Genomic DNA, 19,488 nt, shown 5'->3' on the forward strand with positions numbered 1-19,488 from the left:
TACTTACAGTATTTCATAATAATACAAAATCTTGTGCTTTTAAATACAGAGGATGTGATTATTGCAAAATATATTTTAAAAAATACATTATCTCTTGACTTGAAACTCTTCTTATTCACCCTGAATCTGGTTTTTTTTTTTTTACCTCTGAGATGTTTCTTGATTTTTTTAAACCACACATGACCTGGTTTTAAGAGAGAAAGAGGAAGCAGGTGTCTACATGTTGCTGGATTGTGGTTACACAGGTTCAGTTAGGCAAGCAAACAATTAGAGAGGAAACAGATTCAAACAACAGAGCAAGACCACTACAGTGACAGTGCTCTCATAAACAGTTCTCTTCTTATCTGTCTTTTTATGATTCCCAGACATTTTCTATTGTTCCTGTGAACTGAAACTCAGACGGGACCCTGGCCTGTTGTAACAATTTTTTTTTTTTTTTTTTAACATATGTAACTACTAAATTTATGTTTTTGTGTATTAATCACTTCTCACAGTTGTGGCAATAGGCCTAATACACTCTCCAGTTTTGTGGTGTTTGTGATTCCAGTAGAAGTACATTGAAAAGTGTTACAACCCATCTGAGAAGCTTGATTGACAGTAGATGTAGCTCATAACTGGTTAAACTGATGATGTTACATCTGTAATACCACAATATGTGATGTAGTTTTGTGGTAATACATATGAAAAACCATAGCACTATACAAGCATTAAAAGGCTGTGAATTAAATTCCTAGAGAAGAACATACACCATTTTCAATATTAATAAAAATAATGAATGTTTCTTGAACACCAAATCAGCATATTAGAATGATTTCTGAAGGATCATGTGACACTGAAGACTGGAGTGATGACTGCTGAAAATTCAGCTTTGCATCACAGGAATAAAAAATTACGTTTTAAAATGTGCCAATCGGATCCACTTACCTGTAGAGTTCTGATTCAACCCTGATCCATCACACCTGTCTGTAATTATCAAGTGTTCCTGAAGATCTTAATTAGATGGTTCAGTTGTGTTCGATCAAGGTTGGAGCTAAACTTTGCAGGAAGGTAGGTCTCCAGGAACAGGATTAGGCACCCCTGAAATATATCATCATTGAGGTCAGGTGTAGGCCTTGTGCAGGCCAGTCAAATTCTTCACTTTGGGCACAGGTTTATTGTCCAGAAAATGACCCTCACCAAACTGCTGCAACAAAGTGGGAAGCACTCTCTGGAATGCCATTGTGTGCTATATCACTGGAATTACTGGGATATCTAAACCTGTTAATTAGAAGGGAGTGTGGCGATAGATAGATAGATAGATAGAGAGAGAGAGAGAGAGAGAGAGAGAGAGAGAGAGACGCATTTTCTGCATTTTTAACCTCTCTGTGTACCTTATCACCTAATATTATTCTACTGGGTGATTTTAACATTCATGTGGACAATGTCAGTAACCCACTCACAAGAGATTTCATTTCTTGTCTGGACAGTTTTGGTCTCCAGCAATATGTGGACTTTCTACTGTGGACTTTGTCTGTTGTTCAGGTGTTACACCCATGAACTGTACTGCAGCTGCAATACCCTTATCTGATCATAAATTGCTTTCTTTTAATGCTAATGTTACACTCTCTAAATCCAAATAACAAGGCTTGATGACATTTCGGAATATAAAAAAGATCTACCCTTCAGTGTTTACTGCTGCAATTACTGATCTTCCACATAGTGACCATCTCACTTCTCCTGAGGATTTGGTCTCCTTTTATAACTTTGAATTACGGCAGCTCCTTGACACTTTCGCACCTCTTAAAGTTCGGACTGTATCATTTACTCACTCCGCGCCATGGTTTACTCCTGAACTTCGCCAGCTCAAAACAAGAGGACAGCGCTTGGAACATCTTTATAAGCGTACTGGACTTATGGTGCATAAAGAGTTGCATAGTGAACATGTACATCTTTATAAAGATGCTCTTTCTACTGCAAAAAAATGATTTTTATTCACATTTAATTGAGTCTGGAGATGGTAATACTAAAGCCTTATTCTCCACTGTAAATCGTATTCTGAAACCTCCTGACACACTTCCTGCACACCTGTACTGCACTGCTCAATGTGATAAATTTATGTCTTTTTTTAATGACAAAATAACCGCCATCCACCAGCAGTTGGCCTCTTTGGCTACCACTCACTGTAGTTCACCAAACAGTGACTCAATTGATTTTCCTCTTACTTTTCTTTCTTCTTTTGACTTGCCATCTGAACAAGAAATTTTTCATCTCATTCACAAATCTAATTCTTCCACATGTTTACTTGATCCTATACCAACTCATTTGGTAAAAGCCTGTTTTCCTTCTCTTTCTTCTCTTATAACTCATATTATTGACACCTCTCTTAGCTCTGGCATTGTTCCATCATCTTTTAAAATAGCTGCTATTACCCCAATTCTTAAGAAACCTGGCACAGACCCTAAAAATTTAGATAATTTCCATCCCATCTCAAATCTTCCTTTTATTTCTAAAGTTCTTGAAAAAGCAGTGGCAGCACAGGTCCATGCTCACCTTAGTAATAATAAGTTAAATGAGTGTTTTCAGTCAGGGTTTCGTCCTAAGCATAGTACGGAAACCCTTACTGAGAGTGCCTAATGATCTGTTAATGGCTGCTGATGGCAGATCCTTATCCATTCTTGTTTTGCTTGATTTGAGTGCAGCTTTTGAAACCATTTCACACAATATTCTGTTGAACCGTCTGTCCGCCACTGGTATCACTGGTATTCCTCACACCTGGTTCACTTCATACCTTTCAAACCATACACAGTTTGTACAACTAAAATATTTTCAATCCCAACCTTCTTCTGTTAGCTGTGGTGTCCCCCAAGGTTCTGTCTTAGGTCCCCTATTGTTCCTAATTTACCTTCTCCCACTTGGTAATATTTTCTCCAAATACGGTATTAAATTCCACTCTTACGCTGATGATACACAGCTTTATGTATCCACAAACCCTGATTCCACTTTTCCACCTGCCTGTCTTACCAACTGCCTCCACAAAATAAAAGTTTGGTTTTCTGCCAACTTTCTCAAACTCATTGGCAGTAAGACTGAAGTACTCCTTATTGGCACTAATTCTATTCTCTCTAGGTCCTGCAGTTTTTCCTTTATCCATTGACAGTTCTTCCGTTTTCCCTTCCCACAAGGTTAGGAACTTGGGGGTCATCTTTGACAGCACCCTTTCATTTGAAGTTCACATTAATAATATAACCAGGTCTTGTTATTTTCATCTCCGTAATATTGCTTGTCTCACTCCGCGCAGTTCTGCTATTCTTGTTCATTCGCTTGTCACCTCTCGCATTGACTTCTGTAATTCTCTTTTAATTGGTTTACCACACAAATCTCTTCATAAACTCCAACTGATTCAGAATTCTGCTGCTCGTATAATAACCTGGACTCCATCTATACAACATATTACCCCATCACTTCAACAGCTTCATTGGATTCTTATCAAATTCCGGATTGAATTTAAAATTCTTCTCCTCACTTACAAATCTCTTCATAACCTCTCTCCACCTTTCCTTTCAGATCTCTTACAGCCCTACATTCCTTCTCAAACGTTCTTCTTCTTTGGGTCTCCTTCATACACCTTCTGCTCATCTAACCACCATGGGCCATAGGGCCTTTAGCCGTGCTTCTCCACGCCTTTGGAATTCTCTCCAGTCAACATCCATGATTCAGATTCGTTATCTCAATTTAAAGTTAAACTTAAGACTCATTTATTCAGAATAGCTTATCCTTCATGACTACTATGTGCACTCAAGTCTAGCACTTTTGTTTTTTGTTATTCTTATAGCTGTCATGTTTGAAATTGCTGCTTTCTACTTATTTATGGTTTACTGGCATTGTTATTTACTGTTATTTATTATTTTTTAATATTGTTCTTGTTGCTATTTCTTCTTGATGTACTGTATGGTGACCTTGAGTGATTTGAAAGGTGCCTAAAATAAAATGTATTATTATTATTATTATTATTATTATTAGATAGATAGATAGATAGATAGATAGAAGGATGGATGGCTGTTAGGCTGTATGTGAACTTCCCAAACGTATTAACTGCTGTAATATATTTTTCCTTTGTTTCTGGTAGTGTGGCCTGACTGAATAAATTATGTTATATACTCTATATGACTTAATGTCAATGCAAGAATCCAGGTTTCGGACCTTATTAAGAGCAGCAGGTGCTGTAAATGTTACTCAACACCCTCAGCAGACAATAGACCTGCTGCTCTCTTAAAGTCCTCCATTTTCAGTAAAGCTCATTACTGAAAGGCTTAATTAATATGCATCATGTTTTGTTTATTTAGAACCACTTGAATAATGTTTCCATAATGTCATTAGTGTATACCACTTCATACACACATGCACTTATATTCTCTAATAGAACAGAGCTGAAGGGTGGCAGAGGGGTTACGGGGTCATGCATATTTTAACAGAGGAACTGAGGGCATCATGTGATATTTATTGCACCTGGTACAGGTGAAAAGACAGATGTTCAACAGGAGCACGTCTTCCAATCATGCTGGAAGACTTCTTAAAGAAATAAAGACTGCACTGCATTGAGTGGCAAATGAACATTGCTATGCAGATGCTACAGGTTGAGGTTGCTAGGGTGCTCTGGATGGTTGCTAGGGGTTTTGTGTGATGTTATGAGGTTGCTAGGGTGCTCTGGGTGGTTGTCTGGGTGCTCTGGATGGTTGCTAGGGTGTTCTGGGTGCTTGGTATGGTGCTCTAAGAGCAGACATTTAGCATGTTAATCTGGCCTTTACCAAAGATTATAGAATAACACAAAGACTCATCACTCGTATTGTTTCGAATGGGAGAAAGTGCAACGCGCAATATGGCGGAATAAGTCCCGCCTTCTAAATAAGAGCCAATCACTGATTGGTAAAGTCATCGCGTCACTGCAGCTACCTTTAGAAGCTCCGGTTCCTATAGAAACAGTTAGACGCGCACTTAAGACTGCACATGCGCATTAGCTTGATCCAGAATTTATGAGACAGTTGTCGTCAGATTTCACTGGTGATTTCAAATATGAAATTTAATTAAAAGCTTGGCAAACAGCTTTAGAGAATTTGATGTTTCCGCATTAAAAGAGATAGGAGCTGCACTTGGATGCCCGAGAGGCGTGTCAAAGATGGCTGCCGAGTGAAATGACTTTTCTTAAAGGGACTTTGCCTTTACTCTCTAAAAACAGGTTAATCAGACAGCTGCATAGTAGGGTAATTTGCAAGCCTCCAAATAAAATAAAATACAGTATCTCACAGAAGTGAGTACACCCCTCACATTTTTGTAAATATTTTATTATATCTTTTCATGTGACAACACTGAAGAAATGACACTTTGCTACAATGTAAAACAGTGAGTGTACAGCTTGTATAACAGTGTAAATTTGCTGTCCCCTCAAAATAACTCAACACACAGCCATTAATGTCTAAACCACTGCCACAAAAGTGAGTACACCCCTAAGTAAAAATGTCCAAATTGGGCCCAATTAGCCATTTTCTCTCCCCGGTGTCATGTGACTCATTAGTGTTACAAGGTCTCAGGTGTAAATGGGGAGCAGGTGTGTTAAATTTGGTGTTATCGCTCTTACTCTCTCATACTGGTCACTGGAAGTTCAACATGGGACCTCATGGCAAAGAACTCTCTGAGGATCTGAAAAAAAGAATTGTTGAGTGCACATGCTTAGCGTCATATCCAGAGGTTGTGTTTGGAAAATAGACAGGGGGTCAGCCTGTCAGTGCTCAGACCATACGCCGCACACTGCATCAAATTGGTCTGCATGGCTGTCGTCCCAGAAGGAAGCCTCTTCTAAAGATGATGCACAAGAAAGCCCGCAAACAGTTTGCTGAAGACAAGCAGACTAAGGACATGGATTACTGGAACCATGGCCTGTGGTCTGATGAGACCAAGATAAACTTATTTGGTTCAGATGGTGTCAAGCGTGTGTGGCGGCAACCAGGTGAGGAGTACAAAGACAAGTGTGTCTTGCCTACAGTCAAGCATGGTGGTGGGAGTGTCATGGTCTGGGGCTGCATGGGTGCTGCCGGCACTGGGGAGCTACAGTTCATTGAGGGAACCATGAATAACCCTAATAACCCTATTGAGCATCTGTGGGGCATCCTCAAACGGAAGGTGGAGGAGTGCAAGGTCTCTAACATCCACCAGCTCCATGATGTTGTCATGGAGGAGTGGAAGAGGACTCCAGTGGCAACCTGTGAAGCTCTGGTGAACTCCATGCCCAAGAGGTTTAAGGCAGTACTGGAAAATAATGGTGGCCACACAAAATATTGACACTTTGGGCCCAATTTGGACATTTTTACTTAGGGGTGTACTCACTTTTGTGGCCAGCGGTTTAGACGTTAATGGCTGTGTGTTGAGTTATTTTGAGGGGACAGCAAATTTACACTGTTATACAAGCTGTACACTCACTACTTTACATTGTAGCAAAGTGTAATTTCTTCAGTGTTGTCACATGAAAAGATATAATAAAATATTTACAAAAATGTGAGGGGTGTACTCACTTCTTTGAGATACTGTAAAATAAAAAATAAAAAAGTTCATCCAAAATAATGGCACACCTCTCCTCAATAATAACATTTTAATTCAGGTTCATATAGGACAAACAGTACCTACACTACACTACTAGAGGTGGTAGTGATGCTTGACTTAGCAAGGATGACTAAGGATGAATTGTGTGACAAACAGGTGATGAATACAAATGTCAAGGTTTGTGTGAACATAAGCAATCAATGTTGGAGGGGTCACACAGTGGTGTGTTTTGAGTTCTGGATGTTCTTACAGCAGGTGTTCAAGGACCCTAGAGGATTATTAATCTGAGCGAGCTCAGAGCATCTGTTCATTCTCATGTGTTATTTCTTACTAATGCCACTTACGCACCATTTCATTTAATGAAGTGTGAAAACATCATCTGTATGCTATTAAACAAAGGAAACCATTAGGTCACGGACTCAAAATATAAGGGTCATCTCATGGCCTTTTATCATTAGATGGTAGATGGTTTTAATGGAAATGAGTCGTGTCATTTTTGTTTACTTTCATCCTCCTCTCCTTTATTCCACAGATCATCTCTCCTCTTTTTCTTGTCCCTCACATCAATTTTTTATACGGTCATCTTTCTCTTCAAACATCAAAGCTCCTGATCAAACACAGGAACATATGTCATGTGGAATAGATAATATTTACAATACATTTTTAAAATCCAACAAAAGAGCAATAAAGAGGTCAATACAGTGTTTCACTCATAAAACACTATATTGTACCAGTTATAAGGTAAAGCAGCTGTTCATCCACAGACTCAACTATACAACTCAGGGAAAGTCAGGGCCTTTCTTTTTTGCAATATTTTGAACATTTGAATCCATAAAGGTTTTTTTTTATATATATTATTTATTAACACTACCTAATAATAATCCTGAGGAAAGATGCATCCATATTCGATGTTACCATGTAAACGAAAGTCGCACCAAAACATCTCGGCTGCGACCACCCACTCCCATGAAGCACTGCGAATGAAGATATCTATACCCTCTCAAACTATTTATTGTATATATTTATAGAATATATAGTAAACTTTTACACTTTACCAGTGGCCTAGTTTTTGGTCCAGTTATGTAATTTGCTGTGCTTCATTGGAACAAAGTAGTTAATTCACTCATAAAAGATTCTAAGCTGAAACTATATTGTGATTTATCTTGGAGCTAGTTTGATTTTGTTCATGGCTCAGAACCAAGGTTGCTGGAAAAGGCACTGTTGTGTAATCTACAGCTACCTTATTGGTTGAATCGTTTTGTATAATTTAAAAACAACCCTCCTTAATAATATCAGGTTAACACTGACCTCTACTGGTCGCTGTAGTCATCACATGTAATTCGTCTTTCTATGTGTAGATGGCGCACATTAACCGATAATGTCCGTTCATCACTCCTCTTGTGGGTTTTGACAACTACTTCAACTAAAACAGAGTGTGTCAGCACAAAACCTGCTATTTCCAGTTGTAAAAGAACACACTGCAAGTATGTAAGTCGTTTCTAAACAACATGTTTTCATTTGTTCTGGGTTCAACTGAAATGTTAAAGAATAATCTGCCTGTCTATCTATCTATCTATCTATCTATCTATCTATCTATCTATCTATCTATCTATCTGTCTGTCTGTCTGTGTGTGTGTCTGTCTGTCTGTCTGTCTATCTATGAAAACAGGCCTTCTTGCTTATTCACATTCATTTGCTGCTAATCACAGTTTAAAGGTCAATGTTTAACTTCTGTCACACCTAGGGTTTGTCCCCTGCCTGACAAGGACATTTAACACAAAGCAGTCAGTGTTTACTCACATAGGCCTATTACAGATATGAGATCACACACACACACACACACACACACACACACACACACACCATGTTGGGAATCCATGTTTTATGGCTACATTCCATAGACATAATGATTTTTATACTGTACAAACACACCAAAATGTATGCATAGTCTGTGTTAGTGCTGTTTCGATTGAAAGATTGGGCGATTGATAAGTTTAGTGTGTACATGATGATGACGACGATGCATCAGCCAATGTATTATTAAAGGAAATAAATACCTGGTGCAAGACTCCTACCCTGGCTAAACCTTTACAGAATGTATAAATTATATTACTGGTGTAGTATGGTTTGGATGGTTTATTGCGGTCTTCAAGCTTTGTCAAGTCAGCATCAATGTTTGTAATTATCTAGTCCTCCATGTTGTTTTTTGACCACAAAACAGCTAAAAGGCATTTGATTGATTGTGAATAGAGTCATCTCTAATTGGCAATGATGTGTGGCAGCTGGAAAAGTGGCTTTTTATCTTCTTTAGGGTGTGTTGCTTGCTGTTGTGCATGAAAAAGTGACAGAATTCTAATGAATGAGCTTGGAAAGCAGCGCCTCCCCATTTTTCAGAATGCTGCATCACTCCCATTGAAAATGTACTGGAACTCACTGTTATTGTGTAAAATGCATTTAAATCAACTCATTTCAGGGCTCTTTTTACTCAGTTCATCTCTTCCCTCTCTCTTTCTTTTACAATACTTTACATTATAGATAGTGTTAAAAGCACAACTGGCCTAGACCAGGGGTTTTTAACCTGTGGGGCGCAACCCCTAGGAGGCACTAGCACCCGTTAAGAGGGGTGCAAGCACCTGTTAATTCAGAAGCATACACTCAAATGAAATGGCTGTAAATGTGAGATTTTACTAGCAAATCTTTAGTCATCCACTAGAGGGGGCAATTTGACTTACTCTCCCAGATAATCGTTGGCTAAGGTTACAGAAGGTTTGGCACAACTGAAGTTAAACTGAATGAAAAACAAGCTCAGCCGTCCCTTGAAGTCATTAAGCTGTTTATATTTTTAATGTTTCAGGTTTGACTAATACCCTGTCTACACCGGACGCAAGCGGCGTCTCCGACAAAATCCCCGACAGTAAACTGATGCCTCATTCTATTTCTGACATACTCCAAAGCGTCGGTGTTACTTTTGACATAAAGAACAAATGGATTTGCAATGGTCACTTGTTGCGTCCAGTGTAGACATCCTCAGGGCTCGTTCACACAGAACGCGTTTTTGCTTTGAAATGCGGGCAGTGGAATGGGGAAAAAATGCAATGTCTTGAGATGCATTTTTTAATTGTCATGCTGATTGTCATGCGCGAGATGCTGCCAAAGACGCAAGACTCGAGCGCAGTGGTCACACGCATCCGGCTAGCGTGAGTTTACATAGTAAAACAATGGAACAGTAGCGCATTGGAATGGAAAAACGCGTTCTGTGTGGACAGCCCCTCAAGCTTTTGTGGCAAGGCGCAACGCGACAATGGTCACGTCCGGTGTAGATATGGGGTTTGTACACTACATGCAGCATATTAAGTAATATAGCAATGATGTTCGAACACATCAAGTAATATATGAATGATATTCGCATTGGTTGGGGTTGGGGGTAATTGTGGTTTTGGGGGGGGGGGGGGGAGAGATGCGAGTAAAATTAGATAAACGTAGGGGGGCGCGTGTCCTAAAATGTTGAAAACCCCTGGCCTAGACTACTCCAGTCAAAAACACCCACTTTTTTTCCCAAATGGAGCTTCTGTGGCTGCCATTTTCAAACGGGGAGCACCTGTGGCTGCCAGTTTTCAATAGGCATCACCCATGGTTTACCGCAAGGAGCACCAGTGCCCATCGGTTACCTACGAGGAACACCAGTGGCAACCATGGGCAGCAATTATATGTGCACTAAGATAGAACCTGAGCTTAGAAGGGCAATCCCTTTCTACAGAGAACACCCTTGCCTGCTGGTATCCCACAGGGGGCAGCCATGTTTGCTGGTTTCCCACAAGGAGAATGCCTGACCGCCGGTTTCTCACAGGGAGTACCTTTGCCCTCATCTGTACAGGATTCACCTGTGGCCCCCTGTATCACACAGGGAGCACCTGCTGCCATGGTGCCAGTAACTAAGAGGGATCACTTTTGGGGCCAGTTTCCCCAGGGAACGCCCATGGCCTCTGGTTACTAACAGGGATCACTTGTGGCCACCAGTTTCTGTCATGCAGCGAGCATCCATGGCCATGCATTCCCCACAGGGAACAGCCATTTTCATGATCCCCCCTTTTCCCACAGGGAGCAACTGCAGTTCACCCATGTTCATCCAAGGCCATCAGTGGCCACCAGTTTCACACAATGAGCACCTCTGGGCGCCAGCTTCCTGAAAAAAGCAACCATGCTGACCTTTCTCTGCAAGGAAGGAGCATCCATGCTTTTCACAGGAAGGACCTGTGGTTGACCCTTGCCCATGCAAAGCTCTCGTGGCCTAATGTTACCCTGGAGCAGCCGTACACATGTACCTGCAAGAAGCCTCTGTGTCTGACCCTTGCTCCTGAAAATCCCTATGCACCGATACTTTCCCACGTAGAACACCTGCTCCTGCTTGTTTCCAATTAGGAGCACCTGTGGCCGACCCTTCCTCACAAGGAGCAACCATGCCCAACAGTTTCTCTCAGAGAACACTAATCCCTGATGGTTTTCCTACTGGGAGCACCTGTGGTCAACCCTTCCTTGTGAAAAGCATCCATGGTTGTACCTTCTCTGCAAGGAGCACCTGTGCCCACCTGTTCTATAAAGGAACACCGTTCTACAAAGGAAGTGTCCATGCTGAACAGTTTTTTACAGGGAGGACCTGTGGCTTGCCTAAGACCACAGGAAGTTCTCATGCTTGGTCATTTCCCATAAGAACCATCCATGCCTGCTGGTTTCCAAAAGGGAGCACCTGAGGCCAACCCTTCATTGCAAGGAGCACCTGGACCTGCCCCTTCTCCGCAAAGAGCACTTGTGCCCAACTGTTCCCCACATGGAGCTCTCGTACCTAACGATTTCTAATAGGGAGGACCTGTGACCGACCCTTGCCACAGGAAGCTCTCATGCTCAGCCATTCCCAAGAAAGAGGACCCATGCCCACGGGTTTTCAAAAGGGAGCAACTGTGGTCGGCCCTTATCTACAAGGAGCAACTGTGCCTGCCCCTTCCCTGCAAAGAGCATCTGTGCCAAACCATTGCCTACAAGGAGCACCTGTGCCTGACCTTTTCCACAGGGAGCGTCTGCGCCAACCTTTCCCCACAGGTAGCACTTGTGCACGACAGTTCCCTACAGAGAGCACCAGTTACAGCCCCTTCCCAACAGGGAAGGGGCAATTCCATATGCACTAAAACAGAACCTGTGCTTAGAAGGAGAATCTCTTTCTCACAAAGCGCACCTGTGCCCACACGGATTTAAACAGAAAACACCTGTGATCATCCAAATATATTTTTATTTTATTTTTCTTAGCATTTTTATTGCATCCATATTTTTCTAATTTTGTGCTAATGTACAAATATTAGTTATTTTAAATGTGTGATATACACATTGTGCTCTCCTCACTTTAGAATCACACTTGATCTCCTTGGGTGACTTGTAAACAATAAACATTAAGAAACTGTTTTAATAAAGAAAGGGGTTATGGTATTTTGACCGCATTATTATTTTTCATATAAATTATTCTATTTTACAGTATTTTTATTTTATTTGTTTATTTTACATTAATTACACCATTCATGCATGAGTAAATATAATAATATAAAATGAAAAATATTATAATATAAATAATATAATATTAATTATTATTATATAAATAATAATATAATAATTTTATGCTGTGCATTTCCATGTGCTGGGAAAAATGGGAAAAGGGAAATGAATAGGCAATACAAAAAAATAAATAAATAAAATAAAATACAGATAATTTTTTTTTATCTATAAATTAACCATGATGCAGAAAAAAGCACATAGAATTGAAGGGGTGAGAAAATAAAACAGAGTGCCAAACACACACACATACACACACACACACACGTTTGTTTTTGTGAATTGTGAGGACATTCCATAGGCGTAATGGTTTTTATACTGTACAAACCGTATTTTCTATCCCTCTACCCCTACCCCTAAACCTACCCATCACAGAAAACTGTGCACATTTTTACTTTCTCACAAAAACTCATTCTGTATGATTTAAAAGCCTTTTGAAAAATGGGGACATGGGGTAATGTCCTCATAAGTCACCCTCTCCTTGTAATACCTATGTCATACCCATGTCATTATACAAATTTGTGTCCTGATATGTCACAAAAACACGAACACACACACACACGCACACAGAGTTACTTCATCTTTGTTCATCTGGGTGACCTTGACCTCAGATCAGATTCTGTTATTTCTAATCTGTGCATAACAGAATGTTTTCTGTTCCTCTAATTGGACACCACAGATCATAGTGTGATTCACTTTCAAGATCATATCAAGATAATTTCAATATCCAGTAATATTCTATAGAGGTTCAGTAATTTGATTCCAAACCCAGTCTATAGATCACTCACTGGTGCTGAGGAATGTGGTTTCTCTTGAATCCAAAAAACACCAACATGAGGAGTTCACAGGAAACCCCGTTGATCATTTGGGACAAGTATAATCACAGAAGAAGATGAATACATCTGGTGAAAATACATAAGTTCAATGACGTCAGCCTCAGAGCAGAACATTTTCCATGCCTTTCTCTCTCTCTCACACACACACAAACACACACACACACACAGAGAGAGAGAGAGAGAGAGAGAGAGAACTTTATGACTCATTTCCCATGTAGCGGTGAGGTCTGTTGAGCTGGGGTTGGTTAGGATGAGATAAGCTCTGCTGGAGTTTAAGACACAGCAGGAGTGATGTAATCTCAATGACATCATGTGTCTGGCATCTCCAAATAATCATAGAAACTGGATCTGATTAAAATAAAACCTCACCTGCATATTTCACTCTACCTCTGCACACACTGCACTGCTCGTGTTTCTGAAAACATCTGTGCACATATGTGCTTGAAGGTTGTTTCCTAGTCTAGAAGTATCTGAATGGCTGTAACTAGCTGACTGACCGTAGAGAACAGGCTGAGCTTTATTTTATGAACAGTTTAGTACAAGTAATGCGTGTTATGTAATCAGATTACTTTTTTCAAGTAACTAGTAAAGCATTGCTTTTAAAATCTATCAATTAGCCATTTTGTCTAGTTATTACCATGGACTGTAAAAAAAGGTTATTACAAAATATTTAATTAGAACTAATATAATCAGTGTATATATATATACACACACTGTAACGAAGCGAGACTCAGGCTGAGATCCATTTGCAAGCTTTATTAAATAAGAGCGTGGTCGTACAGGCAGGGTCAGACAGGAGCAAACAGGAACAGCAAGGGACAGGCAGAATCGTGGTCAGGATACAGGCAGTAGATCAGGGCAGGCAGAAAACGTTCACAGTCCAGATAACAATAAACAGTCCAAAGGCAGGCAGCAGGGAATCATAAACAGGTAACCAGACAGGATCGATAACAGGCAGACAATAAACACAGGAAACCACTCAGAATTGAACACATGGTGAATCAAGACTTCGCAATGAGGTGGTGTGTGAGTGAGTCTTAAATAGTCCAGATAATGTGCTAAGCTGTATGTGGCAACAGGTGATTGGTGTGGCGTGTGCATGTGATTGGCAGGGAGGATTATGGGAAATGGAGTCCAGGAACTGACAGGAACAGACGGTGATCGTGACACACACACACATATACATATATACATTATATATTATATATATATATATATATATATATATATATATACCTGCAAAGATACAGTACTGTGAAGAGTTTTAGGCACTGTAAAGTGAAGATGCTTTCAAAAATACTGTCATAAATAGATTTTATTTATCAATGAACTAACTTCTATTAACTAAATCAAATCAATATTTGGAGTGACCACCCTTTGCGCTTTTGTCCAGGTACATTTGCGCATTGTTTTTCAGATAGTTTTGCAGGTCGGTTTCTTTAAGTGTCTTGGAAACACGGCCACAGTTCTTCGGGATTTAGTTCATCTCAGTTTCATCGGTTTCTTCATGTAATCACAGACGGATTTGATGATGGTGAGATCAGATCTCCGTGTGGAGCACCGGCTGTTGTCAGACGTATTGTGCATTCAAAAATGTTGCTGGATTACAACAATTAATGGCAAAATGAATGTTTGGAAATGTGAACTGATATTTCCTACTGACACACTACAGCAAAAGATATAACTGGCTTATTTATATATATATAAAAAAAAATATATATATATATATATACACACACACACACTTGTCACAAACTGATGAGATGAACGCGTTTCACAATCACTTGTCAACTCTTTGGATCTCACAGCAGGATTAGAGAAAGAAAATGAACAGACAAATCTGTAAAAACATACATTTTATTGAGGACGTCTGATACTTTACACAGTTGTGTTATTAACAGTACATAATAAGATTTCCTCTTCTGGAATCCAGACATGTAGTATCAACATACAAAATTGCGGCAATATATGAGGCATTTACGATACATGATATTTATATGTATACCTTTATATGTGTGGAGTCTTCTGAAGAGGATTTGAGATGGATATTTCAAATAAACTCACGGTAAGACTGCAGAGCTCCTTCTTACAAGCATAAGCTTTTAGCAAAGTAATGAACCTTTAACCCATAATCAAACAAAGATGGAATGAAACAAACCCTAACCTGGAAAAAAACTACAATTTCATACACACAATTCAGCATTTGTTCAAAAAGGAAAATAACGGACAAACAAACTCAAAGTCAATTGATACACAAGGCTCTTACAAAACAGAACAGTACAAAACAATAAAACACAATGTCAATGTTGAGAAAAGGAAAACTTCAAACTTGGTCCTAGCTTTTGCTTTTAAAAAAAACATGTTCCCCTTTGTAATCCAGCTATATAATCCATACTGGCCATGCTCAGACTGCTCAGTCCGAGATGCCATACTTTTGTACTAAAGGTCCATTCACCACCTTCCACAAAATCCTGCCAAATCGTCTGTGCTGTACAACATATACCACAATCAATGAACCTTGTAAGAAGTACAAGCTCACAAAAGATGACAAGCAGTATAAAGGTTAATTCGGTATTTTTACACTGTTATTTTGAAAGCATGTTAGATCGCTTTAGTGAAAAGATAAAGCTTTGCTTTACATTGCAAACATGCATGCGATCACAAACATGCATGTGTGTATGTTCTGGGCTCTAGCTGCACCGGGACAACTAAATGCTCCCAGAATTGTTTGCTATTTAAAGGGACAGTTCACTCAAAAATTAAAATGAATTTACTCACCCTCATGTTGTTCCAAACCTGTATGAGTTTCTTTCTTCTGTTTAACACAAAAGAAGAATGTCGGTAACCAGACAGTTGACAGCAGCCATTGACTTCCATAGTATATATATATATTTTTTTCCTACTATGGAAGTCAATGGCTACCATCAACTGTTTGATTACCAACATTCTTTAAAATATCTTCTTTTCTGTTGAACAGAAGAAAGAAACTCATACAGGTTTGGAACGACTTGAGGGTGAGTAAGTGATGACAACATTTTCATTTTTGGGTGAACTGTCCCTTTAAGACGAAACCTTTTCTCATCCCTCTCGCTCTCATTCAGTGAGTTCCCTAATTTCCTCCTCAGCACAGACCATGTGCTTCAAAAAAAAATTATTCTAGATGCAGAGATCCTACATAAACTACATGAATAATCCACCCCAAATTAAACCTTTTGCCATTTACTCACACTCATGTTGTTCCAAACCCATATCCAGTTGTTGCTTCTTTTTTTCTTGGAACACAAAAAGAGAATTTTTGAAGAATCTTCATGCAGGTCTTTTCCATACAAAGTCTTGTGAGCTACATTCCAAGCCATATGGTGAAGCAATGATTTTTGATGTCACTGACATGCAACCTTGATGTGATAGCTACAGTAAAGGCGAATATAAGTCACCAACTTAACGTTTTTTGTGGCAGCCTTGGTTACCATGAACTGCGTAAAAAATATCAACAGCGTACAGGTTTGGAACAAATCAGTGCAAGAAAACAATGGCAGAATTTTCTTTTTAGAATGAACTATTGCTTTAATAAACTCAAAAATGAAATCCAAACTCCTATTTCCTGTCTGACCTCAGCTAGAGTCCTGAAAATGAGAGTATTTAGGTGTTAGTCTTTGGCATGGTTTTAGAAAAGCCATTTCAGATGTATCTATAGGAAATGATACTCTCTTCTAAATCTATAATAGACAACTACATTACATAAATGCTTACTTCTTGTGCAGAAAAAAAAGAAAATATCCCTTAGTGCATTGCTTGGTGGAAATAAAAGCTGTAGACTTCTAAGAGGTTTAAGTCATATGTGAAATGGGTCAAACATTTGACCTTCATTTATACACCCAAAGTTGTCATTAGTGCTGATCTAGTACAAGTTTTTCCATCTCCAGTGACAGTAGACGGAAATGGGGCGCTGATCTTAAATTAGCACTGTAATTCTTCAGACACACAGTATCAGCTGGTATGTCTTGGGAATGGAGGTGAATTTTACCATACGAAAATCTTAATCGGCAGCAGAACCGATGGGAGAACATATCAGAACGTGCGATGAGGTGCAGTGTGGAAACAGAGTGTTTTTAAGACGACCAAGCTGCCCAATGACATCCACACATAGCACTCACGGTGAAGCTAACAGCAAGAGTATAGATGACTTATTAAGGAGTGTCCATTATGATCAGCATGACTCTCATTGGCTAACGCAGCTCTGTTCAAACCTGTGCTCCAAACCCAGACTCGACAAATCTAGATTTAGCTCACATTTAGCAGGGAACACAGCAGATCCAGTCCAGTTGAGTCTAGATTTGTTCAGAGTGAATGAGGGCGACAGGTTCTGATCTAGCCGATCCATGAATAGATCACTATAGAACTTGTGTGCATGTAACCGTCGTAACCTGTTCTGTTTCATTTCAACTTTTATAAAGAAAAGAGCATAAAAGGTTTTACATTAGCAAAAAATAAAACAACAACAAAAAAAGCTGCAAAAGAGTTGCAGCTATAAAAACAAACAACAATGAACGACAATAAAACATAAAAGGATCATTGAGTATTAACATTAGGGAGGCAAAGTATCCAGTTGTGTCCCTTCTTCAGGTGATGCGGCTCCCTCAGAGGGTTTGGCACAAGAGTCTGATCAGCTCGAGAGAGAGAGAGAGAGAGAGAGAGAGAGAGAGAGAGAGAGAGAGAGAGAGTGAGAGAGAGAGAAAGATGGAGAGGAGAATATGCTCTACACATCCCTCTCTACTCGCCTCTGCCGCACTGAAAGAGAAAACGGAGACGTGTTAGTAATCGGATACATTCACAGCGCTCTGTGTCAACATGCTGTGAGCTACGAGAAACTTTAATGAGATCTGCTCATTTAAGAGGATCAATAAATCAAAAGGTGTGTTAGTCAATCCTTTATCCTGTTACAAAGCTACACACGATTACCAAATTCAGCCAAAAACTTGTTTGGTGTCATGAACAATCAGGTCCCCCCTTTACAAATGGGTCCACACTAGTATCCAGGGCATAGTCATTTCAAATTGTAGCAGGTTTGCTATCAGTTGTCGGTGACAGTGCATTGGCACTACTTTAGCCTGCTTTTGCTTGTACAGAAGCGGTTTATATTTTAGGTATATACTGTACGTTATAGGGCTAGTTCACCCAAAAAAGAAAATTCTGTCATTAATTACTCTATTACGACTATTTTAATGATGCCTTTAGTAGGGGTGGAAAAAAAAAAAAATATCGATGTGGCGATAAATCATCTGTGTGAAACGAGAATCGTTACGTTGGCGCCAAATATCGATATTTTAATTAATAAAAAAAGGCGCTATAAATTAGAGATGCACCGATGTATCGGCCAACAATTGTTATGGGCCGATAAAAGCTATTATCACCACTATCGGCCACTATCGGCCAAAAACGGCCGATGATCAGGGCCGATTATATCCTGTCAATCAAAAGGGTGCGGAAAGATGTGTTCAGACTGCAACTCATACATACTGTATGTGAAGCAAATCACTCTTGTGTTGAATTTCTTCTTCTTCTCCTTGGCGGCTGGCAAACCAGCTTTTGTGTTGAATTTTAACGCATTAACAGTTTAAAAATAGTGACGCTAAAGCAGGCTCTTTTTGACCCTATGAATCACCCGTATTTCAAGCCAGGGTAGCCAGGTCTGCGTTTTTATTTTATGCTACATCAAATATTATTTGTAGCGCCTCCCGTCCAATAATCGCAAAAGGCTTTGTGCTGTTACTTCTGATAAGAATAAAAGTTTCAGTTTTCAAATTCTGTCCATTTTATCATGAAATTCAAACAATAAATGGCGTTTTGACGTTCTTAAATGTGACGTGTCAGATCGCTGTAACGCCTCAGTCTTTTCTTCCTCTTCAATACAAGTTATATCTCGAAAAACATGCATGAACATCAAAGGTATGTTGAAAGATATAGTACAACTTACCATAATGTATCACGTCTCATGTAATCACTTTATTTGTGCTTCAACCGCGGAAAGACGTCAATAAAACAGCTTGTGAACAATGTGTCACATGTCAAATTTACCTCAGGAATGTTTTCCAATGTTCACAGTTCCTTACGTATCTATATATAAAAACACTAGAGAGGAGCTTATTTACTGTTAATTATGTTTGTGTAAGTTTGCCATGAAGACAACAAGTGCTTATGAAAACTACCTTATGTGATACTAAGTTTTATACAAACATTTCAGTTTTATTTGAGTGTAATTATTATATCTGAAAATAAACAACAGCTGAATATAAAACTTCTGTTGTTAATTGTAACCTCTAATATTGTAGTGTACCAAATGAGAGGGTTCCCTGTATAATTTGCAACATTATTTGGGAGAGATTTTTTTTCCTCAAGAAAAACCAAACTATCGGTATCGGCCGATATCATTCTACTTATATCATAATACTACTATCGTACTAATTAAAAGACCTTTCGACAATTTGTG

General features: G+C 39.3%; 1 protein-coding gene across 2 annotated transcripts in view; it reads right to left on the bottom strand.

The window, feature by feature from the left end:
* Positions 1 to 14,844: 14,844 nt before the first annotated feature.
* The window catches only part of tmod2 (tropomodulin 2), a 38,332-nt gene continuing 33,688 nt past the window's right edge, over positions 14,845 to 19,488 (bottom strand). Inside the window, exons 10-11 of one of the 2 annotated variants that reach the window (XR_007926152.1) lie at positions 17,702 to 17,789; positions 14,845 to 17,671 (exon numbers count right to left, since the gene is read on the bottom strand). Coding sequence is in view for 1 of the 2 variants with exons in the window: in XM_051870037.1 (XP_051725997.1) it covers positions 17,758 to 17,789 (32 nt within the window). In the remaining variant the exon portion in view is untranslated. Of the gene's footprint in view, positions 17,790 to 19,488 lie in introns of both variants that reach the window. The other variant, XM_051870037.1, reaches the window with a different exon arrangement.

This window comes from Ctenopharyngodon idella, chromosome 18, assembly GCF_019924925.1.
Source record: "Ctenopharyngodon idella isolate HZGC_01 chromosome 18, HZGC01, whole genome shotgun sequence".
NCBI lineage: Eukaryota > Metazoa > Chordata > Actinopteri > Cypriniformes > Xenocyprididae > Ctenopharyngodon > Ctenopharyngodon idella.